A 26565-nucleotide genomic window follows, 5' to 3' on the forward strand; every position below is an offset into this window, starting at 1 on the left:
CAGAGCATCCACATACATCTTTCCACCGGGTCCTCCCCTCTTTCCGGCCCTTTTTCTCTCCCCACTTATCATTCCTTTTTCCCATTCATTTCAACCTAACATGGCTCTGTGATTCCCACAGATTTGATCTCTAAGATCTCTAGACTTTCTCAGATGTACAGACTCGGTGAACACCTGGTGAAAACTTTCCCTTCAATATCCCTTATGGCTTTAAGTAGTACTTTTTTTGTTTTGTTCCTGTTCCATTTGTCACCCCAACAAGCTGTAATTAACAAAGCATCGTAAAAGTGTCGGGTGAGATCACTTCAAACTTATGCGGGGTTACATTGCCTTTGTTTGCTCTTTGAGAAAGTTAAATTTCACAGACATACTTTCTCTCAAGACAAATGTTTCTGTGACTTTAAAAGCATAGAATTACATAAATACTTTACAACCACAGAAAAAGAAGAGGTAAACCAAGAAAAACTGAGTATCACTGTGTTTGCTTTGCTTTGTCACAAACAGCTGAGAAGAGCTGGTACATTTAGAGTCTTTGACAGAGTGCCAGTCAGGAAATTATAGTTGTCACATCCAATGGACATTCAAGTTTTTCCTCTCAGGCTGGAATTTTTAGCTTGGCTGCCGGTGTTGGACACGTTGTCAAGGCCCGGGTAATTGGTTCTGCCTGTCCTGGGCTCAGTTCAACCATGGTGCGTCATGCTGTTTTTGCCACTAATAAAACAGTCGAAGCAGACAGAAATATCTGCAGGCTCTCCTCCTGTGGAAACGTTATGAGTGTCTGTGGCTACACATGTGAAAGATGTAATGAGAAAACAAGTAATCCCCACCAAAGATGGCATTAAAATAACCGCGTCTCTTATGAATCCCACACATAGAAGTGTTAAGTATGACTGTTGGCATGACTCAAGATAGTTTTTCAGATATTTTACTATTTTAATGTCACTCGTGATGACTCTAAGTCTTTCATTCCCAGCTGTAAAATGTCCATTATTCTATTATTATGGTGAGGGTTTGTGTGTTGAATATCTGTTGGAACCATACGTGCAGTGAGCAGTCATCAATTGTTATTAAATGGAAACACACTCCAGATTTTCAGACATGAAACAATTGACCCCTGGTGGCAAAGTCAGTGAAGTGCACACTCCCACCATCAAGACCACCATGACTGTGTCTGACATGTTGTGTCTGATTAGGCTAACTGTACCAGTTACATTCGCAACTCCTGGATGTGTTTGTAGTCCGATGACTGTGCTGTGTAGCTGTCTGGCAAGGTGTCAGAAGTCTTGACTTTCATGTCTGCAACCTAGTGTGCATTGTTGACGTGGAGCTCGAATGGTGGAGTTTTCTGGCAGTGAAGGTTTTATTTGGCCAGCTGAGGCTTTGGGGTTTGCACTGATCCCTGTGTAATTAGACCACATCCCTTTCAGACTAGACAAAATACGTTAACCTACATCTCGCTATAGACACTAATTCTTCACATGGTACAGTTTGAGAGCTAATTGTCAGTTATGTCTTCATAAAGTGTAACAAATGGTAATGTATTGCAATCTTACACTACTCATGACTAGCATGATGTACTGGGACTTTATCTAAATGCTTCTATATGACCCTTGGGTCATGTAAATAATAAACTACCTAATTCCTAATTTCATATACTATTGATCTGGATGGTGGTGTTTAAAATATAGAGTGCATTATTGAGGATTAAATTGATTCACAATGGTATGTATGCCTGCTGCACTAGAGCCACGTGTACTTGATCAGATGTCACTGTGCTCAAGCTTGTATTGTAGACCAGCTGCAGTTTGAGCTCCAGGTGTTTCCTTGTTGCATATGAAGAAACAATCAGGAAGAGCAGTTATGTAGGCTTTAACCGCACTGATGCACACACGCCATTCAGGACAACCGTTTTAACGAATAAAATCCCAGTGTTTCAAACCAACTTGTATTACATCTCAAAATGGGTTTATACATCTCATACAGTCAGTTTCCTAAGTACACTTAACTAATGTAATTTAAGACAATTTGTGCTGCAATGATTCCTACCTACATAAAAGCTATGTTAGACATTTTAGCATTATGGTCCTTTTGAAGACTAGTTTTACCACGTTTGTTTCAGCTAGGATGGACAAATGACTGGACCACAGCCTCCAGAAGGAACATACATTGACTGGACATGTCTTTCTTTACGGTATATTTATTTTTGGACTATACTGGGTTACTTTTAGCTAGGTGTGTTTAATAAATTGGACAGTGCAAGAATCAGGGACTCTTGTTCGACTGGAGAGACTGCACTCTTACCAAGCTTGTAGTTAAGTAGACTCTGAACTGCAGTGAGTAGCCATGTAGCCCAATTTGAAAATGTGTTTATCGGTTCTTATTGATTTAGTTAAGCAATTAAAAAAGAAATCCAATTTCTTAAAAGCTGCTTAATCATGCTAGAAGGAACCGGATGAAGAGCACGTCATGGTTTAACCTAGACCTGTACGGGCCTGCTGAATGATTCACACTACTGTATAGAAACTGAATCTAGGAGCCTCAGATACCCACATTAAAGCATGAAGATCTCGTGGCCCATTGAGATCTGGTCTATGCTGAAAAGGTTAAACAAAGGATTAATTTACCCGTTACTGACCACCAAAACTTCTCAGGATTAGCATGTAGCTTCAGTTAGCCTAACTGATCAACAAATGGTGCGGACCACTTTTACGAAACAAGCGTTTATTAAATAAAAGTAATGCGAAAAGGGGAAACAAGACAGATAATTTGCTCTTTCGATGACGAATGGGTGGCCCTTAAAAGGGCCTTTGGGTGCAAAGTTATTAGCCAGCTAGCTAATACTCCTGCGACTGGGACGAGGCCTTCTTTCCCGCCTTGCCGGAGCTCGGCGCTGCAGACTGGCCGGTCTTCTTGGGCAGCAGGACGGCCTGGATGTTGGGCAGGACGCCGCCCTGGGCGATGGTCACACCGCCGAGCAGTTTGTTCAGCTCCTCGTCGTTGCGTACCGCCAGTTGGAGGTGACGAGGGATGATACGGCTCTTCTTGTTGTCTCTGGCGGCGTTTCCGGCCAGCTCCAGGATCTCAGCGGTGAGATACTCCAGCACGGCGGCGAGGTACACGGGGGCTCCGGCGCCGACTCTCCCGGCGTAGTTACCTTTGCGGAGGAGACGGTGGACACGGCCCACGGGGAACTGCAGACCGGCGCGTGAGCTGCGGGTCTTGGCCTTAGCGCGGACCTTGGCTCCAGTTTTTCCTCTTCCAGACATTGTCGGTTGTCGAGTTTATCTTCCACAACAAATTGCTGCAATCGTAGGAACAGATGAAAGACTAGCCGCACGACCTGCCTATAAACCCTGAGATTTGTCCCGCCCTAAGACGCGATTGGCTCTTGGAGTGAACATAGTTAAGAATGATTGGCTGTGTTAGGTCGGAGGGGGACCGGAAGTCAATGACTATTGGTGTATCTGCTCTGCTCCTAAACCAATCACGATGGGCCATGAGGAAGGAACGCGATTGGCTATTATTTCCCCTGTTATTTGTGAGTGGTCGTATGTGAAGGGGCGAACTTTAAAGACCAATCGAGTATCTTCCCTCCTGCCTTAAATTTTTGGCGCTTTTATACGTTATGCAGTAAAATTAAAGCAGATCTAATATAGAAATGAGAAACACTTACATATTTGGTACATCCCCTGAGTGTAGCTTGCCTGTGAGAGTAAGGAAAGAGCGATTGAAACTCATACACTCATGATCAGATATAAACTTAACAGCAGGCCAGATGTGTGAGGTTATTTGTCTGACTTTTATGACAGTGTTGGCTCATTTTAACCTAAGTAACATTCTCTACACAGGCACAGGGTATTGGTATAAAAAAAAATGTATGTAACTTCCTAAAAAAAATGATAAGATAGCCAGAAGTAATCTACTGATGCTCCAAAAATAATTTATTTGCAATAAATTAAACATTTCAAATATAACAGAAATCATACATATCTTAAACGTTTGCAGGCTCCACCTCTGTGATCCCTTTTATTAGCTTTCCTTTTATTGATGCAAATAAACCTGGAAACGTTATCAAAATCATTTAATTTTATTGTTTTGAAGTCAGTAGAAATATTTTAGATTTTCTCTGACAAAACTTAAATGGACAAAAGTGTGTGTACATTTTTACATACTTTTTGATACAGCAGGTTTCCTCATATCTCAAGCTGCTAGTTGAAGTTTCATTTCTAGCCCTGAGTATATCCACTCCACCCAGCACCTTGTCGTAAACTTTGACAATTGTTGCTCCTAATGCGTCAGCGTCAGCAGCAGAGCATCTCTGAAACCTTCAGAGACCGCAAAGTTCCTTTTTTTACAATTTAAACTGCAGAGCTGAGACCTACATATATTCTAAAAGAAATGCCTTCTTATATACAGTCTATGAGAAATGCATTATGTAATGCTCCTGAATATTAATACAGAATAGGTTTTGCTATATTTAGTTTATGATTATGAGCGGATCACATGTCAGCATTTCCTGTAAAACGATTTTTGCCTGCTACCCATGCGAGGCATTTCGCACTATATAATATGGTGTTGCTGCACAATAATGATAGTTATTGCAATATTGTAATGTCCACATGTGCATCAACTGAAGTCTCCATAATGTGTGTGGATAATGTGATAAACTTCATTGGGGTCAACAGGGGCCACAAGGAGAGCAAGACCTGTTTTTTTTTTTTTTTTTTACTGACAGAAAAAAGTTTAAACTCATTGCCTGGCTTGAAGAGCCTGCGAGAGATCCTGGCTGGTTGTAGTTTCAAAAGCAAACTGAAATGCATTATGATATTCCACAGAAAGTACTTTTATAAAATAAAAAGTACAATAAATATATTAACTTTTCTTCTTATCTAAGATACAACATTGAACAACATTCTAAAACCAATACATTAGCAATTATGAATGGACTGCTAGATTAAGACAGATTTTTTGTCAACTTACTTAAGTATGTGTTTAAAATTACATTTGCATGGAAAAACACACAGCAATGTCTCTATTTTACAGTGCAATGCAACTTAATGACTTGTTTTTTGGGGGGTAAAATAAATAGCACTTGTTTCATGAGAACCACACAATAATAAATTACCGTTATACAACGGAGGAATTGTACATGTGCTGTTACAAAAACAGTCCAAAGTGTAACCAATAGCATCGTACTGGCATCTTTTTATCATGAATAAGTTTAAGAGCGATTCCACCATCTGTCACAATCAAACACTCCGACTATAGTTTGTGTTCAAACGGGGCACAAGACATTTCATTGTGATTATTACCTTCTCCTCAAGCAGCAGATTTCTACTAGAAAGAAACCGATTTCATCATCACATTTTAACTTCAGTGATGTGATTAAAAAGGACTTCTCTCTCCTGAAGGTGCAATGATTTCTCTCCAGAGTAAAGCCCTCCCAGAGGAATGTACAGGTGACAACCCGCCTGCGGTGTTCAGCCTGTCGAAGACTCTTGTAAGGTTGAGTTGTTCTTCTGACAGTAATAACAGAGGCCTTAAAACCCATGTCCGACCCTCTCGATGATAATCAGTTATCCAGTGAACTCGCTCCTCCGTTCGTAGCTTTGCCTTTCGATTTGCCTGATGAGCGGAAAGAGAAGCGTTTGATGAGACGCCGGGAGAAGCTGGCAGACTTTTTACGGCTGATGTTGGTGGCAGCAGCAAAGTTATTGCCCATGTTGGAGATGTCCTCATGGGATTGGCTGAGGCAGGACTCCTTCTCTCGATGTCTTCTGCGGAACAGCAGCTTCGTCCCACTCTGTAGTAAGCCCACTAGAGGAAGCAGAGGGAATACGTCACTGTATTTATGTGGCAATCCACAATTACAGTATTGGGGCCTTCATTGAAAAACACGAACCAATCACTCAACTGCTACTTTTATGAATGAATTCACCAATTTCCTGAGTTAGCTCTCGTATCAAGTTGATATTCAAATAGAATTCAACTCTGATCCATTCAAAACCGCTTTGCTCTGGTTGGATGCATGCTGCAGCATGGCCTCCAGAGGGCAGTAGAGTCCCTCATGCTGTATGGCCCCAAAATCTGTAAATGCATTGTGCTCACTTGAAGTTTTGATGTTATGTAAGGCTATGAAACTGTTCTCTTTAATATAGTAGCAGTGGGCTTTGAAAATAAAAACTTATTTCACATGGACAAAAATAAATCAAAATCTAGTGAAGTGGCAACATGCATAAACAATCTGCAAAAACAATATTTGAATGGCTGAATATTGTGTGTTTAGAGACATCACTGATCAGTGTTAGTGGAAACTGAACCTCTGAAACTATGACGACTGTGTTACCTTTATGGTCCTTGAGGCTGCGGGTTTCCAAGGCACCAGTGGAACCAGTATCTGATTCCACATCGTCCACTGACGGACGCTCCGACACGTCGGAGGGTGTGGTTTCATCTGGGTCCTGGTGATGCCCCGCCCCGAAATGGTTGCCCTGCATGGCTGCGTCCATGGCTGCCGCATAGCCGCTGGATAAGGCGCAGTCATCTTCTGAGAGTGGAACCTGCTGGGTGTTAGGATAATTGAATCAAATTCTTTCCTTCAAAAAATGTTAGCATGATTAATTAAGGGGTTATAAGGGTGATGGGAGTGTGTAACTACTTAAACCTCATTTTGCCCGGCTCCATGTCATTGTATTTTACATTCCTTAAAGGTGAAATCCAGAGCATTGATATAGCAGCAAACAACTATTTCCAAGGTAAAAACATAGTGGAGTAATGTCTACCTGAGCAGAGAATGAAGTTGCTCTCCCTCAGTGTGTGTTTTTATCCCAGCTTCTCTGTGCTTTGATTACAAAGGCGGGCCGGTCCGTGCATTTTAGTGCACGTGAGTCTCTCTGTGGCGTTCCCCATAGCTCATGCCGGGCTCCCACTCTTTTCTAGAGATCATTTTCAGTGATGACCCAGCTGTTATGACAGACGGGGATCATGCCATTCATTATTATTTTCCTCTCTGTGGAAGTCTGGTTTAAAACACGTGCAGTCTGTGGCTGTAACTTATTTATGCAACCATCTCTTAGGTGCTTAGAAATTATATATATATTAAATAATACAATCAGAAAAACTACCAAAGTTACTAGCCAGTGTGAGGAATTTAAGTTTTGGATATTATGTGATACAGTGTATTTACTTGTAAAGGTTTTGAATCAAGGAGTGTTGTCATTTCATGCATTGAGTGAAAGAGGGGGGGTTTGAGGAATGTGCTGGAGGGGGGGTTGTGTGAAAGTGGCTGGGTGAGGTGTGAAGATCAAAACAATGGATCAACGGCCCAGGAGGGGCTTGTTGGACTTCAGCCAATCATTGAACTGATCGATATGTAATGTGTGACTTTTCAGAGACTTTGGGGGAAAAAGGAGATGTGAATCCAGGAGAGATTCAGACCTCCTCGGTACCATGGGGCAGATACACCAATCTGTCGTGTGGTGCGGACGGGGCCTCAATTTCATGGAATTTATATGTTTGTTTTGTTATTAGTAGTGTGATTCGGTTTGTAACTGTTTGTATCTGTTTTTATGCTTCTTGGATAATAAATCCATTTGATTTTGACTTAAACCTGCTGTTGTGTTTTGTGTTTAACATCACTAAAACTTTTTTTCACGTCTTCCAGGACCAGTGGGAACCCTGTCACCCCGCCGCTGTGCACTGCGGTTACAGCTTATACCCACGTTGTCATCGCAGAAGCGTAGCACCCACCCTCCGGTTCCCCCTCAGGTAAACACTGTTAGCACTGACAGCACGGTTGCTGTTGTTTGCACTGTTAGCACCGTTAGCTGTTAGCACCGTTATCTGTGAGCCGCCGGCTGAGATCCGTTTGGGGCCAAACTATATGATCTGCAATCCGTATTGAACACCTTTAAAAGTAGGTTTTGTAGACTTGAAATAAATTATTTTTCACTGAGATAAATATACTGTACTGTATGTCTAAATGACTGGTGATGGCACAAATTCAACAATCCACTACATTTGACACAGTTTCCATTCCCTGACCTTTGACACGCCCGAGATGATCAGCGTGCTCCTCTTGGTTGGCGTCTTCCGTGCTACTTTGGAGGCGGACTCTGTCAGCTGCCGGATGGCCGTCTCTGCAACAGGATCCAGGCCATTAGAGAGGCGGCTGCTCTCTGAGCAACAAAAACACAAACATGTCACGATAAACAAACAATCAGCACTATACTAGTAAACTGCATATATAAAAAGGTGCACATTATTGAATATATTTCTGTTGCAGTACAAGTCAATTAGAAAATGTATGCTTTATCAGAAATATACACAAAGAGCCCATTGTTGTATTGTATTGAAATACAGAAATCATATATGTCGTTAGATCTGTCAAACGTTGTCTATCGGGTTTATCATACTTTTTTGCTTTTTGCTTTGGATAAGCAAGAAGTTTCTCTGCGTAACCCTGTTGTGAAACTAAATTAAGGTTTTTTGAACAGGAGTTCCTATCCCGAGAGTGCATAATGTGTACTAAAAATTGCATTCCTCTTATCTTGTGTTACAACGCAGCTTGCTGCTTATCCTACTTTGCATTTGTTATGTAAAACAACATCTGGCCTTTCAGTCTAGAACTCACTGCTGAGGTTGGGGCTGGGGCTGGTGCTGCTTCTGCCATCTGACAGGATAGTGGGTTTCCTCTCAGTCACCTCCACTTTGGACGGCGAACGCAAAGGGGAATCACCTAAAAGGCATCACAAATATTTGATGTCATTGTTTAATACCGACCACAACATTCTTTCATATCTTCTTGTACACCTAACCTGGCACAATGTAATACTTTACTCTGTGCATGTACCTGGACTGCGGTCCAGCTTCAGTCGAGACTGGACGGTCGTGATGGTGGTGACTATGGTTCCGTCTGGCATGATGGTTCGGTCCACATCGACTTTCTTGGTGGGGGTGAGTGAGGAACGAAGCGGCAAAGCATTGTGGGTACTGCGGGCCTCCTCTGTTTCCACATACAGCAGCTGGAGGATTAAGAATAATCTTCATTTAGCTAATAAAGCGTAACGTGGGGGTGGGCACTTTATTAACGAGGTGGCCATTTAAACTGACATCTGGACCTGCCGGGGAAAATTTCAGACAACTTATCAGTGGAGGCACAACAGGTTGCAGGAGAGGTACAGGAAAACAGGGAGTGTACCAATATGAACTGTTAGCCTGCAGAGATGAAGCAGATGTTCATTCAGATGTCGTCTTTGATGAAATATGTTGATAGCAAGAAGTGGAAAAAAAAGGCAACAAGTTGGCTGATGAATAGGTCAGAAGAGATCTGAGACAGCAATCACAGGTATGACAATGGACTATGTATCCGCTGTTATGCAACACTCCCTCTCCTTCTGTGGTGAATCTCTGTTTCGTTCCAGCCTGCTTGACGTTAGATAATAACGTGTGATGTAACTGTACACTTCAAAGCACGAGAATGGCTTTGAGAGAGCTTTCCATTATTTTCACAGAAATGAGCTGCATCTTGTTTCCCACCTCTGCTGTGACGGTGGCGTTGGGTGCCAGGCCGTGGCCGGGGCTTATTGACAGCGTATGCTGTCCAGTGGGAACTTTGCACCGGAGGTCCACGGCGATGCAGGCGTGGCCAGGCAGGAATTCTATCCAGATTTAAAACAAAAACGAAAGTCTTAACATAGTTGTACAAAAAGCGTGAAAGCAGTTTCTTTTTTGTAGTTCTGAGGCCATAATGGGAGCATCTCCTGACATTTTATACACCCTAAAACGCTAACCATTACAGTGAGCCTGCCAACAGTGCATTTGGGGCATGAAGATTTTGCTTAAGCAGTCTAAACATTCCTGCTGATCAGGTTTCTCAGACGCAGCCAACACTAAAACGCTATCGAGCAATGCCTTACGTTCCCTTTTGCCGTTCCGCTCCAGAAGTCTTACTCTCAGCTCTTTGGTCTCTAGGCCCGGCTCTCTTCAACACAAAGCAAACAACTGTGTAAGAATTCAAGTAAAACCCCACTATGCAAACAGTGTGACTTCTTCCTCAAGCGGATTTTTCCTGAAAAACTTCAAATCTTAAATAATATTCTATAACATTAATATTCGTTGGCATGAATGTACACAATCATGACTCAATAACTGCAGGTAGGCGTCATGGCTGCCATCTTACAGAGTGATTTCTTCACTCCATTCCACCGGGGCGTTGGGGTTGCTGGGCGCAGGCAGGAAGCATGTTGACCTCTCTGTGGAGGGTTGGTTCAGGCTCAGGACACAGCACAGCTCCCCCGATCTAGACCACTGACCTGAATGCAGAAAGCCAGACAGTGAGACCTCGGCTCTCCGCAGGAAGCTGGACGGACATGATCTGACGCTGAGGGAAAATGTCTGACCTTTACTTAAGGTCGCCCTGAGCTGCCGGAGCAGTAGTCGTTTCACTAAGACACTCTGGGAAACAGAGTTCAATCTCACTGATAGATGGTCCATGGGAGCCTGGGAGCGTGCAGACAAAGGGTGACGGGTACAGGTTCTATCATTTAGTATCCACTCACAGCAATTGATTTGTTTAAAAAAAGATCCTTGTTATTTACTCTTATTGCTGCGAAGGTAGCACAACGCATGTTTTCTCACCAGAGGACTGGATGCACAGGTCTTGAGGTTGAGGACCATGGCCGGCTGAGTGCTGAACAGAGTATCCTCTACCAGCCCCTTAATCGTGTCCAGGTCTGCACCCCCCTCAGTGCCCTGAGATGAAAAAGAAGCAGCTGATAATTCTCTGATGATAAACCAAAGCATGGGAGGTCAACAAACTCAGCTATAGACACAACTGGGGCTTTTAATGCATTTGTATGCCTGATATTATCTTACTTAATAATATATAATAACATGCAAGATTATTAATGATAATAAACATAAAATATCCAAGAGGAACAAACAGACTTTAACTGTTTGCTGTTGCTGTAATCTAAAAGCCATGTAGTTTGTTCAAAAAAGCAGCTTTGGAGGATTGAACCATTCATACCCAGTGGTTATTATATATTATATATAATAATCAGTGGGTCTGCCCAATAACTGTCTTCAGTAGTAGTTCAATTTCTTCTGCTTAATATATGTTTTTATGTTACTTTACTGGCGTTGTTAAATGCTCGTTAATGTAAAGATAATTATGCATTTGATATGCATGCAACCTAGTTTGTAAACTGTAAACGGGTTGAGAAGCGAGGCCTCTGCTGACCATATGAGACGGACATATCATATTAGTGGTGTCAGTATCCGATATTCTCACTTGTCTCTGCAGCTTGCATGGAGACACGCTCAGAGTAAATGATGGCTGCTTGGAAAGAGTCCAGGACATCAGCAGACCCTCGTCCTCCACCTCCTCCAGACACACCACCACCTGACGGAGACCGACAGCAGGTTAACCGTCATGCTTTTACGATATAGTATAAGAGTAATAATATTAAAGGATTAAACGTGTAGAATTTCTCATTATTAAATAATCACCACACTATTTCATTTTGATGATTTAGTAAAACAGGACTCTTCCTAGAAGATTGTCCGTCTCTGCTAGCTTCTACAAAACACTTACATAATAAAGCAACATTTGTAAGAAGCGAACAAGCAGAAAACGCTTTATTCACAAAAGTAAAAGTTTGTCATCATGCTAGATGGTGTAAGGAGGGACGCACAGTTGGGAAATCACATGATTATACTCTTCCCTCTAAGCTTCCCTTTCACCGTCCATTTCTGTCTTCCACCGTGACGATTTCCCGGGAAGATTAAGGCTCCATTTACAGTCGTGGGAAACAAAATGCTCTGTGTCCTGTGCAGTGTTGCCAACTCTTTTCCAATGAAAGTAGCCAGCACTACCTCCCAAAACTGCTAAAAGTCACCAGATGACGTCAAAGGACAATTTGCATATTGGCGATGTGATGGTGTATTAATTTGCATAAAGATGAGCGTTTTTTTTCGGTTGCAGCGACGGTGCAAGAGGAGAGGGAGAGATCCTGTGATGTTGGCAGAATAACTAGTCACTGTGTTTAGCATGGGGAATGAATTACAATATAATATATTTGAATATATTTCGTGGCATTTCCCTTATGGTCTGAATAAATTGCTAAATGTGTTGCTTGTAGTAAACTCTGAGTGATCCAGTTGCTCTCTGACTAATGATAAATGGGTTCTTAGTTGTGATAAATACTTGCACTACTGAAATAAGAGAGGCTATTGATTGTCATGAATAGTAAAATATACTTAAGACTCTTTATTTAATGACAGTGATGGCGGGATTACACGTGATTCTTTACATTTGAATAACGATGCAAATGATGCTCCTGAGATTCTCATTTGTTTTGGAGGCCTGCCCTCAAATGTGCAAATTGCAAAAAATCCATGTGGTGTGCTTTCGTACCTTTGCCACCATTGGTGCTATAGTGATCTGATAGGTCTCCATGGAAATGGCAGCTGGTGACTGCTGAGTGACCGTCACAGGAAACGTCACTGTGTCCACCCAACATTTACAGTGTAAAACCTGTAAAACAAGAAGAGGGCTGTCGAAGGAAAATACAGAAATGGCGGAAAACGTTCATGTTTTGACACAGAAAATGTGATTTTTTTTTTGTCATGTATTTCCCCAATTAAAATAAACTGGGTGACTGGCTAAATTAGTTAATTAGTTATAGCTGTAATTAACAGAGACTACGAAGATCACGTACCATTCGGTGTGCCGATTTGTCAGTGCAGGTCACACTATCTATTTCAGAGGCAGCAGTTAACTGGAGACTGCTGTCAAAAGTGATCTGGATGGAGCTCTGGGAGAGACAGAGGAAGAGAACAAATGTCCTAAATATTACATAAGAGAAAGAGGAGTGACTATCAGGGATGACAGAAACGACTGTGCTGCAGTGATGAATGAAGCCTTTAATGTAGCTGGGAAGCAGTTAGTCACCATCCTTATGGATCTTTACTCAATTAGTATGCAAATAAATGAACTGCTGCATTTCATGAATTTTAAGCATGTTTGGTATCAGACAACTAGGTAGTTCATTGATCTTTGCTCAGAGTGATTGAACTCACATATGCTCCTGATCACCTCATCCACATGCTAATCACACAATGCTTCTGCTTCCCTTCCACAGCAACCTCACAAGCTTCGCGGGAACAGAAATGTTCCTCTTGGCAAACTTTGAGTCAAGATTATTAATTAAGTCTCATGCGGAAAATGTACATGAATCAATAAACAGACTCTTGTAAGGTTCTATTATGTGTATGTAAACAAACATGAGGCTATTGTATTTACCACGCATGACAAAGCACAACTGTGGTTTTAAGTCCAGGCAGATCTGTGGATATGTGCACTCAGATGAGCACTGACAAAGGGTGGCAAGTAGTATGTTCAAGTTAATATGAGCTTCTGTCATTATGCAGAAGTTGTGGATTGATCAGGCTGCTTTAGCCCCACAGCAGCGTCCATTATGAAGACTGCATCAGTCAATGCTTAGTCATGCTTACAGCAAGGCAGCTTTCACTGTTGGACTTGGTAGACACCCCCTAACAAAAGGAATCTCAGTTGTGAGAAAAGAGTCACCAGAACCGCGGCAACACCAGTGGCCTACTATCACTGTGTGTGTGCCAGAGGATCTGTTTCAATAGACGGCTTTCGACTGGCTCGAGAGATGGAAGTGAGAGAAAACAAATCCCCTATTGTTAGGGCATATGTTCCTCTAGCTCCAAGTCCAATCTCTATCAAACACAGCAGTGGAGGCGGGGTAGAGGTGGGAGTATGATATAACAAAGTTTGTGGTGTGTGTGTGTGTGTTTGTGTGTGTGTCTGTGAGCATGTGCAGGCGTGTTTGTGTATGTGTGTGTGTGTCAGTGTTTCAGCAAAAAGGGCAGGAAGCCAAAAGCAATGCTGCAACCTTACGTAGGTTCCCTGGACCAACACTGCAGCCACATGACTAGAGCGTACTACCGGCTGTGTTTACTTCGGTTGGTTGGGGCTTCTAAAACTGCTCAGTCACCCAACCAACCGTTCATTACATCCAAAGTGCAGAACGAATATGATGTGAGAAATCCATTAATCACAATATTCTGATTGTGTGTGGCTCATAGATCGGCATTACTAAAGGTTTGTGTCACAGCAGTCAAACCCCACTGGCATCTTTTCAATGAGGCAAATTGGAGTCAGTACAATGTTGTGAGCAAATACTCCTAAATGTCAGTATGTTTTTTTGGGATACGCACATTCCACAATAATGAGCACGATGAGAGCAAAATAGTGTTACGTTTTTAGATTTGTTTTCGGCATTTTGCCTTCATTAGTTATCTGATAGTGTAGACATAAACAGGAAATACGTGGGGGGAGAGCGTGTGGGATATGACCACAGATTATATATAAATATGTATATGAATGTGTATGTAAATATTTATATATACTCTTTATATACAGTTTATGACATCCACAAATGTCTGTAATGCTGATATGGTACACATCACCACTGGGCCACCAGACGCTCCCCAGTGTTGCCCTGTTTTTGCTATTTTTAAGCCTAAAAAGCCTCAGGTCCAGATCACAATTTATGACAAGCCACAGTGCATTTACAGCACAGATTTGTGTTTTTTTTATGTGAAACATGGCAAAGACAAACGAACACTTTATTTTTTTTCAAATCACTTCAGGACACACAGCAGCACAGGCTTGCCAATATGTGTCAGTCAAAATCTTGCGTGCCTGAAGGAAGGTTGGGTCGGTTGTTGTTTCCACTGATATGCTTTTAAAATCACTTTCTAGGCTGAACTATAATCCAAGCATCTTATATTTATCTTATATTTAACATTATTAAGCGTACATGCTTGTAAATTAGAATGGCAGCCATTACCCAGTTTTAAGGTCTGTTTTGGACCCTGAAATTAAATATGGTTGGACATTTTTAAATATGATTTACTCATTTGGTAAAGCCTTGAATATCTAACTAGTTTATGGTTTTCTATTCTTTAAAAGGGAGTCCACTCAGATATTTGGCATCCATTGGCTTTTTAGGTAGCCATCTGGTGCTCTGTGGTGTTGTGCATCCTCCTGGCAGAGGCTGCAGAGCTAATTTTGTCATGGACAGGGCAATGCTAGCAGCATGACCTCTGATTCGTCCTTGTGCAACACTGCTGTTCGACTGTGTGTGTGTGTGTGTGTGTGGAAGGTATTTCTGGAAAGACACTGTTCCTGAGGACATCCATGGTGTCACTTCAGGTTTGTCAGAGTCACCCCCTTTGGGTTCGCCTGGCTGAACGCCTCTGAAAAGCATGTGGGTCAACCAGAAATACCCCCCCCCCCCCGTGGCTTTTGTTGACCCTCATCCTCCTTTCCCTTCCTTTTCAGTACTGTGTATCTCAGGTTCAGGCTACAAAAGGGTACAAACGTTGTGGTGTCGAAATAGCTATCCAACGTTCATGTTTCATAATTCATAGCATTCTATACATTTGGCTAACACATGCTTCATGACTTTTTTACCCATAGTACCAGTGCGGCTGGAGGGGCTGGAGGGCCAAAAGTACAGTTTATAAAAATTATAACGAGAAGGAACAAGACTGAAAGTGAAGCTTCTATGTGAAGCATTTAGAATTTAGCTTCACTTTATAATTTTTTTCAGGTACAAAATTATATTAGAATAATGCGCAATGTGTGTCTCCACTTTAAATGCCGAGTCAGAGGAGCCACCTTGTAGACCAATGCCTGCCACGGAAAGTTTGTGTTGTTAAAATAGAACTTTGTGGTGAAGTTCAATTTCATCAACGGCTGTGAGTGACTGACGTTAGTTTCCTGCCCTGTCATTGCAAATGAGTGCTGAGTGCTTAACGTACCCCCTCGTTAAGAAGAAATCTACTTGAGCATAATCACACAGCATTAATCATCTACCGGCAGCTCACAGTCAGAGGGGAGAAGTGAACTGTGGCCCTCAAGATAATCACCAGGCTCTTTAAAATTGCAGATCTTGAATGGACAGGGAGCTTCCTTCCCTGCAGATGCACACTTGTGTGCTCTATTAGTCCTCCTCTACCACCCACTGAACCCAGTGACAATGGCTTGCCACCATGTGTCAGCTGCAGATGCACACACGGTTTGCGATGCTGTTATGATTTGCTGGTCTGAAGAGGCCAACCAGTTCAGTCCTTCAAGCCTCCTCCACGAAATACTCGGGCCAGAAACAAGTGAGCCGTGAAACAAGCCGCATCGTGGGGTTACTGTCCAAAAAGAGCAGGAGGTGCTTTTTATGCTTCTGAACAGATTCAGGAGTCTATAATCTCTCTGTCTGAAAGGCTCAGTGGAACCACGGTGTGCAAACCAAGCTAATCTGTGAACGCACACAGCTAAATCAGAATTATGCTTATTTTGACTTCATAAAGTGTTCAAGGGTATACAAGTAAATTGAATGAACTATCGTGACTCCATGGAAATCACCACGTGTACGTGTTTTTTGTTATTGCAGCAAGTGGGCATCCTTCTATTAACATTGTCGTGGGGGAGGGGGGGGGGGGTGTCTAGACATATCTGCAAAATTGTGATGAATCTATCTCACCCACTCTGCTTTTTACCCTGGGGTAGTAATTGTCTCCTCTAATATATATCTTATGAAAGGCATTCACCGTCTATACAAATTCATCTGAGGAGGAAAATACAAATATCTTGGCTAAATATCTTCAAGGCTGAAGCTGAATGGGGCACTGCCACTAACACCATGTCTCTTGTCCGTACAAAACCAAATGACGCTTTAGCTTGTTTGCTGCTGTTTTCTATATTTATGTAACAACCCCCCCCACCATCCTGTCACGATTCAGCCCCCCCCAGAGCATTTTTTTGTCTTGTCCTGCTGTTTTGAAGACTGGAATTTGGGAGTCAGGGTCGGGTCTCCCGTCAGGACGGAGTGTCGTCATACAGCATTCTGACGACACTCGACATTAGTGTCACAACATAAGCTGTTCTGAAAGCGAGTGCCGTTTACACGTCAGCATTGCTGAGTTCCTGGCTTATGCCGCTGTCTGCTGCAGTGAGCAGAATATTGACGAGGACAGCCGAAGCAGACCAGTTATTCAAAACTACAGACAGTGACCCACTGGCACTTGTGAAATCTTCATAATAAGATTGAGAGAAGATAGGTAAAGCCCCATGAATACCAAATAGCCGCAGTAGAAGCGTTAAAAACAAAAGCAAAAAAAACTTCCTTTCCTGACTGCTGCTGAAATATCCATAATGTTCATCCATATTACTGAGAACAGAATACAATGGCATCTGTCATTCGTGCAGAAAACACAGATCCTGAAACTAATATCATTTTTCACAATGATCCAAAGAGAGACTGTATTAAAAACCATTATGTGTATAATTCTACAGATAATGGTGATATAATGAAATCAAATCCAGTTTGAGTGTTACATCCTTTGTCGCCTAGTCTTTGAGTCAGATGTCAGAAGTCAAAAACACAGCTTTATACTTCAAAAGATATGAAATGCATAACTTTGATGGTATAATATATGGCATACTCATTTATCTAATCCTCAGCAAGAGAGCGATGAGAAGTATTCCCCAAAATGTCCATCCTTTAATCACCTAATCCTTTTGTCAGAATAGTTGATTCATTTTCTGTCAATGAATTCAGCTCTACATATAATTATTTCATGGAGGGTACAGATGGATATTTGTACCATGGAAGGTTTTGTAATGTAACTTTTCTGCTGCAGTGTTTCAAGTCTTTATTATTATTTGGGGTCTCACAAGGTGTTGAGTAAAAACAAAATCCACTCTAATGCTTGACCAAACATAACGAGGTCTGCCGGGGGAAAGGTTTTTGCTGACTTGCCAACCTTCCATGCGGGCTAATTCAACTTGCCTTTTATTTGGATACATTTCAACATAATTATTTAAAGGCCTCTGTCAGCATCAATCTTAAATGCTGCAGAAGTACTTAGGTTAATTCTATAAAGGAGTTGCGTGCTAATCCCTACATGATGATACTGAAGCCATATCTGGGTGCTGTGTTCCTGCTGAGAAGCTCATGTTTTTGCTGGATGTACTAACATAATCAGGAAATGCAAGTTGGAGGAGAACGTGAGTCTTGGGGGATTACATTTTGGGCCAGCTGCTCTAGTGTCTTTTTTTGAAGTGGCATGGCAACATGCCCGGCAGGTGCTTATTGTGTGTGAGAGGTGAGGAATGCCAGGTGACTCGCTTGTGGGCACTTAATACTTGCAGGTTTTTCCAGTCCGTCTTTTTTTTGTGAGGAGGTGAAACACCACAACAACAAACCAAGTTACAACTCTTGAGTGTAAACCGCACAGACCAAAGGACAGAGTCTACTGGCTAATATAACATTGATGTATAATGTTACAACTTAATAATGAACGGCGTGGAGGCCCAACATGTGACCTTTAAGCTACAAGACGAGGCCACACCGGCTCTTAGACGGACTCCTGGAGGGATATCTATTCAACTAGACGTGTTCGTAATTTGTTATTTCAATATCAAGTTCAAGGTTTCATTAACATCCGAACAAGTGATTTGCATATGGCCCAGACACATTTAGAATAACAGACTGCTCTGCACGCAGACACAATGACTAGCAGATATTTCCTTGTGACGAGTGGAAGCTGTCGGGAGGCTTTGGCTTCACACTCTCAGTTCACAAACTAAACACCACATGGACAGACACACACTGAATGCTTGTCTCCGTCTCCTTCCTCCAACACTGAGGCATTTGCTCAGTCTGGAAATTATCTTACAATAAACATGATATACTTCATCACTGCCAGGGTAAAAAGCCTTGTATCTACTGTTTTTTTTTTTTTTTTTCCAGCATTTCAAAAGCCTGAAGGTCATACAGTCATCATAGATGAATCCCATCGAGGAGCATGAAGGTATGGGGTTCCTACGTACAAACATATCCATAGCAAACTTGTTTTTTTTTTAAAACATCCCCTTTAAATTGAATCACTAAGCCTTTCTTGTGTGTTTAGTTCTGCCAAACGGCTATTGAGTTACTAATTATATCCCAAACAGAGTAGCTGTGCTATGAGCAACTATAGCAACTAGGTTGTGTTTTAATTTATTCCTCACCTGGAAACCTCATTAATCTAACTCTCACTAAACACTTCCAAATTCACCGAAGGTTCACTCCAGTGATGTGGAGTTTCTTGGTAACTGAGAGCAAAGCTCACAATGGATCAACCAATTAGGCCGTTGTAAGATAACTCAGCTGGCACGCTCCAATTTATCGCCACATATCAAAGGGAAGCAGTTCCGAAGAATCCCACTTTAGACGAAGAAACATGAACATGTCTGTGCTCTGGCTTTAGCAGTTTGTACGGTATATTAAAGTCACTGTCGTGTATCCTCCCCGTTGTACACTTCACACAAACACTGTCAGACTTTAAAGGCAGAGTTTGACATTTTGGGAATTGTGCTTTTTCTGGCAGAGACTTAGATGGGACAACCAATACTGCTCTCATCTGTTAAATGTGACGCTCGAGCCAGCAGGCGGTTAGCTTAGCTTAGCATAAAGACTGGGAAAGGAGGGAAACAGCTAGCCTGTCTACCTCCAAAGGTTAAAAAGAATCCGCTACCAGCAAAAGTATTTCTTAAAGATTTCCAAGTATTACTGAGCTGGGTGGTTTTGTTGAAACATTAACTATATTTCCAATATGTATATATACATCACAATATGGCAAATGTATGCAAAATCACACGTCTAGTCATAACATTTTAGTAAAACAGATAAAACATGAAAAATTATTTTAAAATCTAAGTTAATAATTTGCTCTGAATCATTAAATTGGCAGAATGTTGTAAAATGACAACACATGATGATTACATCATCACGATACACTACCAATGAATATTGATATTATGGCCCAAACATGATAATAATAATATATTTTTTACTCCCGTCTGTTGTTTATTTGTTCACAGAGTAAAAAAAGACAAGATAGATAGATAGATAGACTTATTTGGGTGCTAAAACAAGGAAGCAACGAGTATCTTGCTAAACAAGCAGTGGCCTGTTAATTGCATTGTTAGGTTAAGCGTCAAGTATGCATTTTTTCCGAACCGATGTGCAACACTTGCACCATCACTGATTGAGCCTTTCTCCAAACACACAAAAGTGTTCACTTGAACATCTGAGGGAGGCTTTTTAAATCAGCCACGGTGAGGTGACCCATATGAATCAGAATCGAGTGCTGTTTGTTGTGCACGTTCGCTCTGTGGATTGATCCGACCCCTTTTTAACTCCCCGCCAACTCATCTTCAAAACACACAGAATTTCTGAGTGGGGTGTGTAGAGGATCCATCTCCTCGCTCGGTGCTCACAGCAAGCATCCGACTGTGTGTCAGACTTTGAGTCCCACGGATCAAAGAACTATTTGAAAGGAGAAAGACCTTTTAGAAACTTGCTCTAAGCCTCTAATATGTAACTGTCTGTAGTGCTCACCACACTGAATCCAGTGTTTCTGTGTGAAGCAGTTACCAACTGCAGTTTTAATACAATTGGATTCACTAGGTTGTGAGTTTGAGGAAAGGCGAGCCAACCATTCTCCTGTCTTGAGCAACAACATAGATTTTGACTCTTCCCACTGTGATCGAAACACATCCATCCCCCCCCTCCCACAGGCCGGGGTATCAGACTATTTTTATGAAGCGTGGGTGTTCACTCCGCGAATGCGCTTACTGGTCTCGCCTCTCAGCTCTTATGTGCATTGATTCAGAGCTGTTACGCAACGCTCAGCCCCCCCATCCTCTTACCGATTAGACACTCCGACACCTCCACCTCGCTGCCTACACACATTTACAGCGCACACCAACTGCATAAACCTTGCTTAACTATTTATGCCTCTGCTTAGTGGAGTAACCTTAGGCGTGGTCCTCTACACAGTGCCATCATGTTTATTCAGCTCTCATTTGCAATATGATAAGATCTCCAATAAACAACTCACCCCGTGTCTGCAGGCTTGCTCATTCAGAGCTTTGACCCAGGTCCGCTGCCAGTGCTCCCTGAAGGACTTAAAGGAGAAGAGAGAGGTCAACAGGCCTTTCACCCCGGCCTCGGGCATAGGTCCTCCATCCCGGCCTAAGCGGAGCTTCAGCAGGAATCCCCACACACCTCCAGCCAGGCTCTGGTGGGGCTGTGTGACGGGGAGCTGCTGCCCGGCTGGTCCCTTCCTGTCCTGCTTGTCTGCTGTCTTCCTGGATCTCCACAGACGCAGTACGGTCAGCAAGTACTGACACAGCCATCCCAGCACAATGAGCAAGGAGGTTAGAAAGAGACCCACCAGACACAGCCAGCCCAACTCCTGCAGCTCCATCAGCGTCTCCTGGAGCCTCTCATGTCACCAGGTCCAGGTGGAAATATCAGGACTGTCAGTCAGAGCAGATCAGCCCCCTGTAGCCTGTGAGTGGCAGCAAAAGACAGCCAGTCATCTTGATTCAAAGGGTAACGTTATTAATAAGTTATAACTGAGGAATAACCCATGGATGCGCCGACATGGTGGCTATGACCGCTTTAATTGTAATTTTCTTCTTTTTAGATCACGTTAAAAAAGGTCACGTGTGTGTGTGTGTGTGTGTGTGTGTGTGTGTGTGCGTGTGAAGCAGAAGCCCATGTACTGACACTGCGCTACCGTTACGTATGTTAGATATGTGAGAATGAATCGTGCATTAGCAAAGAGGACGGTGTTAGCGGACAAAACTCAGAGAACAAATCGTGGCTCCATACCAACCTACCGTTTAACTTAAACAGTCCGTGCTGCAGGCTGCAGGGAATCGAAAGCAATGCATTGGAAATGTGAAGCTGGCTTCATGGCGATATGCATCCAACAACTAATGTGTTTGTCCCATCTCCGAGTCATCAGCGATGTTTGGACCGGTGTCCCTCTGCAGACATTTATCGATTCAGAATAAAGCCTCCTCCTCTCGGTTTGTGCGTTACAGATATCAGTGGGTTTCAATTCTCCGCTGGTCGTACCCTCCTGCCTCTGTAACCGCTCGTCAATGATGATTCGACAAAGAGCGGCAGTGGCCCACAGGTGGCGCTGCAGGAGACGAGCACAAAGGCAAAAAGGAAGTGAAAGGCAGAGCCTTCAAAATAAAAGCAGGAAACGTCAAACTTCATTTTCAAATGTTTCTTCTTTTTTTTTTGCACCCATCCCACAAGTCTTGGTTATCTACAATATACAATATCAACTGCCTTCTGAATTATCACACAATCTATCATCACAATCAATTCATCACATGATCAACATTATTGTTCACAAAATAAAATTCAAAATGAATCCCTCCATCCCCATATATCTGCACAAGTGAAATGTAACATCATTTTAAGATATTTGTACTTAATTTTTTCTTAACTTGTGTGCTACTTTATACTTCTCCTTTTTGACATGACTATTATTACTAGTTACTTTGCAGATTAAACTTTAATATAGACCTACAACCAGCTTCAATAGTCTTGTGTTATTTACACTTTAATGCATCATCACCGTATAAAGTATAACCCTAATAATATAATATATGATGATCTCTTATAATTTTGAGTAATGGGCCTTTTTTTGTATAGTATAGTACTGATATCTGGTTAGATACATTTGGTTGAATATACGTTTGTACTTTTTGAATGCACGGCTTGTTTTTTAATGCAATAGTTTAAAAATGTTGCATTCCATCAAGTTATGGATCGAAATACTTATTCCATCAGTAATCTGTATTTGGCCATTTTACCTCTTCCCACTGACAAAGTCACATGTCCTGTATTTAAAGCAAGGAGGCTGATAGTTTTTTATTGTGTGTTTGTTTGTTTTTATTATAATGTTGTATCCTCATCTCCTCATGCCAAAAGGCTGGTTGGACGAATGTAAAATAAGATGCTGGCATTTTTGAAAAGAAAGAAAGAAGACAGGCATATACACTCAAAAAACTATTTTGACAGCAGACCACCGACTACAGACAGCAGAAGACGTCACTTCCGTGTCAACACGGCAGTGGCAGGAAGCTGTTCAAACTAAATGTTTGTTTACATGTATGTCAAGTGAGCAATAACGTAGTGCGGAGGGAACGGTCTTAAAAACAGCACGAATACAGTGGTATTTTGTTCAAAAAAAAAGTTTACAAATTGTATGTATTTATTTTAAAAAATCGCTTTAATGCAACAACTGTGACCTTTTGAATATAATTTTATTTTGAAGATATTGACCGGATGTTCCAGCTCCCCGTAACACTCGGGAAATGGTTAAACAGACGTGGAGTTCAGACAACCAGTGAGCAAATATTAACAGCAATAACACGTAATGCAAGATGTTATGGATTACCAATGTAACTCATGGACTTATTTTCCGTTGACGCCGGAAGCGTATTCCGCTTTGAAATAGCGATGTGACATGTTTTTACCTCAGTGAAGACAGCCAAAGCTCGTTCATCGATCGCCTGAAGGGGTAACGTCAGATTAGCTTAGAAACGTGACTTGATTTTTCAGAAACCCACCAAAAATGCCTGGAAACATGTCACCAGTACCCGTCCTACCGTTGGTGATCAACTGTTTCCTGTCTATCGTCGGCTGCATGGCCACATTGAAACTCATCCCTGCTTTCAAAGACCATTTCATCTCAGCCAGATTGTACGGAATGGACCTAAACAAAACGTCCAAAAAGGAAGTGTGAGTAATTGTGTTATCTATCTTATGATCTGTTAGCATAAATACTACTTTAGGTAAAAATGTGTCTTTGTTCGGAAGCCAAGTGTGCTCATTCCCTGCTCTGATTCTCGTTTTATTTCTCTCCCTGTTCGCAGCCCAGAGTCCCAAGGAGTCATCAGTGGGACAGTCTTCCTCATCATCCTCTTCTGCTTCATCCCGGTGCCTTTCCTTAGCTGCTTTGTAGGAGATCAGTGCAAGGGCTTCCCACACGATGAGGTGGGTCGACTGATGCATAATAATAATAAACCTGTTTGTTTCTCTCACATCTGATACTCAACTCTGTTCTCTGTGTTGTTGTCTTCTTATTTTCGTAGTTTGTGCAGCTGATTGGTGCACTTCTGGCCATCTGTTGCATGATCTTCCTGGGCTTTGCTGATGACGTGCTGAACCTGCGCTGGAGACACAAGCTCCTGCTTCCCACCATGGCTTCCCTTCCACTGCTCATGGTGTATTTCACCAACTTCGGCAACACGGTCATCGTGGTGCCCAAGCCCTTCAGAGCCCTGCTGGGGCTGCATTTGGATTTGGGTGAGTTGTGCGGCTGTTTGCGGCATTGTCTGGTTAGCAGCGGGCTAAGCAATGTCCGGGTGCTTTTCTACCCCAGTCACATCCTCCAGCTCCCAAGATGTTTCCAGGCCAGATGGGATAAATAATGCCTCCAGCGTGATCTTTGTCTGGGGTACTAATTTAACTGCGAAATATGAATATGTTTGTTTTCTGGATAATGTGTGTTGTTGTCGTTTCACTTGATGTAGGAAATGACACTGCTGCAGTCGCTCTGTGAATTGCATCATGTCCGATCTTCTGCAGGTATTCTCTACTACGTCTACATGGGAATGCTTGCGGTTTTCTGCACGAATGCCATCAACATCCTCGCGGGCATCAATGGCATCGAGTCAGGTCAAGCCCTGTTTATCTCCGGCTCCATCATCGTCTTCAACCTGGTGGAGCTCAGTGGTGTGTGGCCTCTCTCACAATTCCTGAAATAAGTGAAGATAGTTTGGAAATAAGTATCGTATATATTATCGTATCACACAGGTGTAATTTATCCCCCCTCGTCAGACTGAATGTGATGCTGCATGATTTATGACTGTGGATGTTTCACCGTGTACTTCTTTCCCGTTGCGTGACATGCAAACGGCTGAACATGTTTTGTCTTCATCAGGAGATTACCGGGATGACCATGTTTTCTCCCTCTACTTCATGATACCATTCTTCTTCACCACATTAGCACTTTTTTACCACAACTGGTAAGTCAAACCTATTACCTGAGGCCGTTTTCTGAATTTTTTTTTGAAAATGCACAGGCATATATTATACGTCAGTGCCTCTAAATTCTGTCAACTTGCAACCCTTTTTTTGTCACAGGTACCCTTCGTCTGTGTTTGTGGGAGACACCTTCTGCTACTTTGCTGGGATGACCTTTGCTGTAGTCGGCATCCTCGGACACTTCAGCAAAACAATGCTGCTGTTCTTCATTCCTCAAGTGGTTAACTTTGTCTACTCCTTGCCTCAACTTTTTCATGTCATACCCTGTCCCAGACACCGGCTCCCCAGGTAACAACCTTTAACTCCATTTTTTGACATCTTTTCATTCATCATTTATGCTGATTATGTATTCTCAATGTCCACCATTCATCCTCTTGACTTTCTCCCAATGAAAGGCTGAATCCAGACACAGGCAAACTGGGGATGAGCTACTCTAAATTCAAAAGAAAGGACCTCTCTAAATTAGGAAATCTCATTCTGAAGGTAAAAGCTCTTGCACCTGTTTGTACCCTTATTTTAATGTAGGAAAAAATTACATTTTACCCAAGATATTGTCCTCAAATTGCTTGATATGTCCAACCAACAATCATTTTGCACATTTTTACTTGGTAATTTAATTAAACAAGCAAGCGTCTGGCAAAATTTAAAATAAACCAGAAAGCCAATTCATTTCTCTGTCTCTAATCATTTAATAGACTATTACTATAAAAGGTACTCATAATGAGTATTGGGAAAACACAGTAGAATAGCAGGTGTACTTCTGTGTTTATTGGGTTATAACAATAATGTCTCAATGATCCTCAACAGGTGGCCGAGTTATTAAAGCTGCAAGAGGTGCAAAGAGGCCAGGAGGGCGATGATGGGTTTATCGAGTGCAACAACATGACCTTAATAAATCTGGTCCTGAAAATACTCGGCCCCACCCACGAGAGAAACCTCACAGTCATCATGCTCGTCATTCAGGTATAAAAAATACCCTGGAATAGTGTTGGTCGTTGGGAAGTATGTGAATGTTTCACTGGCTGCTCATTTCTGTGTCTCTCCCAGGTGATGGGCAGTGTACTGGCTTTCGGGATCCGTTATCATCTGGTGCGTCTCTTCTACGACTCCTAGACAGCACTCTGGGAAAGAGGGGAGAGAGCATTGGCTGAGAAGATATGATGTTGCTTTATGCAACTATTTTTACAGGCTCATGGTTCATCTGCCTTTGACAGGCTCCATTACCTCGCTGTTACTTTTCTGCATCAGACTCTACTTGCAGTATAGACCCAGTAGAAGGTTCAAAGCTGTATTTCACTTTGTACAACATTTTCACGTACAGTGTTCCAACGTACACTGCTCGGGGTCTGACATAAACAGCAGTACAGTGTGTTTTTCTCCTGAATTTCAGTAATTACAAGCAGCAAAAAGTAACTAGGTCTTAATGACCTTATGTGTCCAACCTGAAAGTATATTTTTGTACTTGGTTTTTTAAAGGAAAGTACAGTAAGTGGGGATGGCCTTCGGTTTTCAGGTCAGCCAACATCAATAGTTGATGCCACTAAATTGCTTCGATTTGATAAAA

At 42.2% G+C, this 26565-nt stretch overlaps 4 protein-coding genes across 14 annotated transcripts in view; 2 read left to right on the forward strand and 2 right to left on the reverse strand.

The window, feature by feature from the left end:
- stk36 (serine/threonine kinase 36 (fused homolog, Drosophila)) overlaps positions 1-22283 on the forward strand; it is a 68642-nt gene extending 46359 nt beyond the window's left edge. For 9 of the 10 annotated variants that reach the window (XM_031857115.1, XM_031857104.1, XM_031857109.1 and 6 more), the window contains 2 exons: positions 7664-18909; positions 20996-22283. The gene's annotated coding sequence lies outside the window, so the exon portion shown is untranslated. The remainder of the gene's footprint in view (positions 1-7663; positions 18910-20995) is intronic. The other variant, XM_031857106.1, reaches the window with a different exon arrangement.
- Positions 2705-3358, reverse strand: h2ax (H2A.X variant histone). The gene has a single exon (XM_031857126.1). It carries the CDS (start codon positions 3264-3266, stop codon positions 2835-2837), a length of 432 nt encoding a protein of 143 aa, XP_031712986.1. The 5' UTR covers positions 3267-3358; the 3' UTR covers positions 2705-2834.
- c2cd2l (c2cd2 like) lies at positions 3916-22053 on the reverse strand. 2 transcript variants are annotated; one of them, XM_031857120.1, is made up of 15 exons: positions 21770-22053; positions 20983-21435; positions 12723-12818; positions 12419-12538; positions 11294-11404; positions 10639-10752; positions 10401-10500; positions 10181-10313; positions 9918-9982; positions 9538-9659; positions 8852-9023; positions 8633-8737; positions 8044-8177; positions 6347-6560; positions 3916-5817 (listed from the first exon to the last, which is right to left on the reverse strand). In XM_031857120.1, the coding sequence occupies exons 2-15, from the start codon at positions 21349-21351 to the stop codon at positions 5573-5575; spliced, it is 2100 nt and encodes a 699-aa protein (XP_031712980.1). In that variant the 5' UTR covers positions 21352-21435; positions 21770-22053; the 3' UTR covers positions 3916-5572. The 2 variants fall into 2 exon arrangements, with proteins under 2 accessions (XP_031712980.1, XP_031712979.1); XM_031857119.1 differs by having other exon boundaries at positions 6347-6563.
- A 976-nt stretch (positions 22284-23259) lies between the features above and the next one.
- On the forward strand, positions 23260-26546 carry dpagt1 (dolichyl-phosphate (UDP-N-acetylglucosamine) N-acetylglucosaminephosphotransferase 1 (GlcNAc-1-P transferase)). The gene is made up of 9 exons (XM_031857125.1): positions 23260-23693; positions 23828-23948; positions 24047-24260; positions 24543-24689; positions 24898-24982; positions 25101-25289; positions 25397-25484; positions 25809-25964; positions 26049-26546. Exons 1-9 carry the CDS (start codon positions 23527-23529, stop codon positions 26112-26114), a joined length of 1233 nt encoding a protein of 410 aa, XP_031712985.1. The 5' UTR covers positions 23260-23526; the 3' UTR covers positions 26115-26546.
- Positions 26547-26565: the final 19 nt, after the last annotated feature.

Source organism: Anarrhichthys ocellatus, unplaced genomic scaffold (genome assembly GCF_004355925.1).
Source record: "Anarrhichthys ocellatus isolate YVR2014 unplaced genomic scaffold, GSC_Weel_1.0 scaffold18, whole genome shotgun sequence".
In the NCBI taxonomy this organism is placed as follows: domain Eukaryota; kingdom Metazoa; phylum Chordata; class Actinopteri; order Perciformes; family Anarhichadidae; genus Anarrhichthys; species Anarrhichthys ocellatus.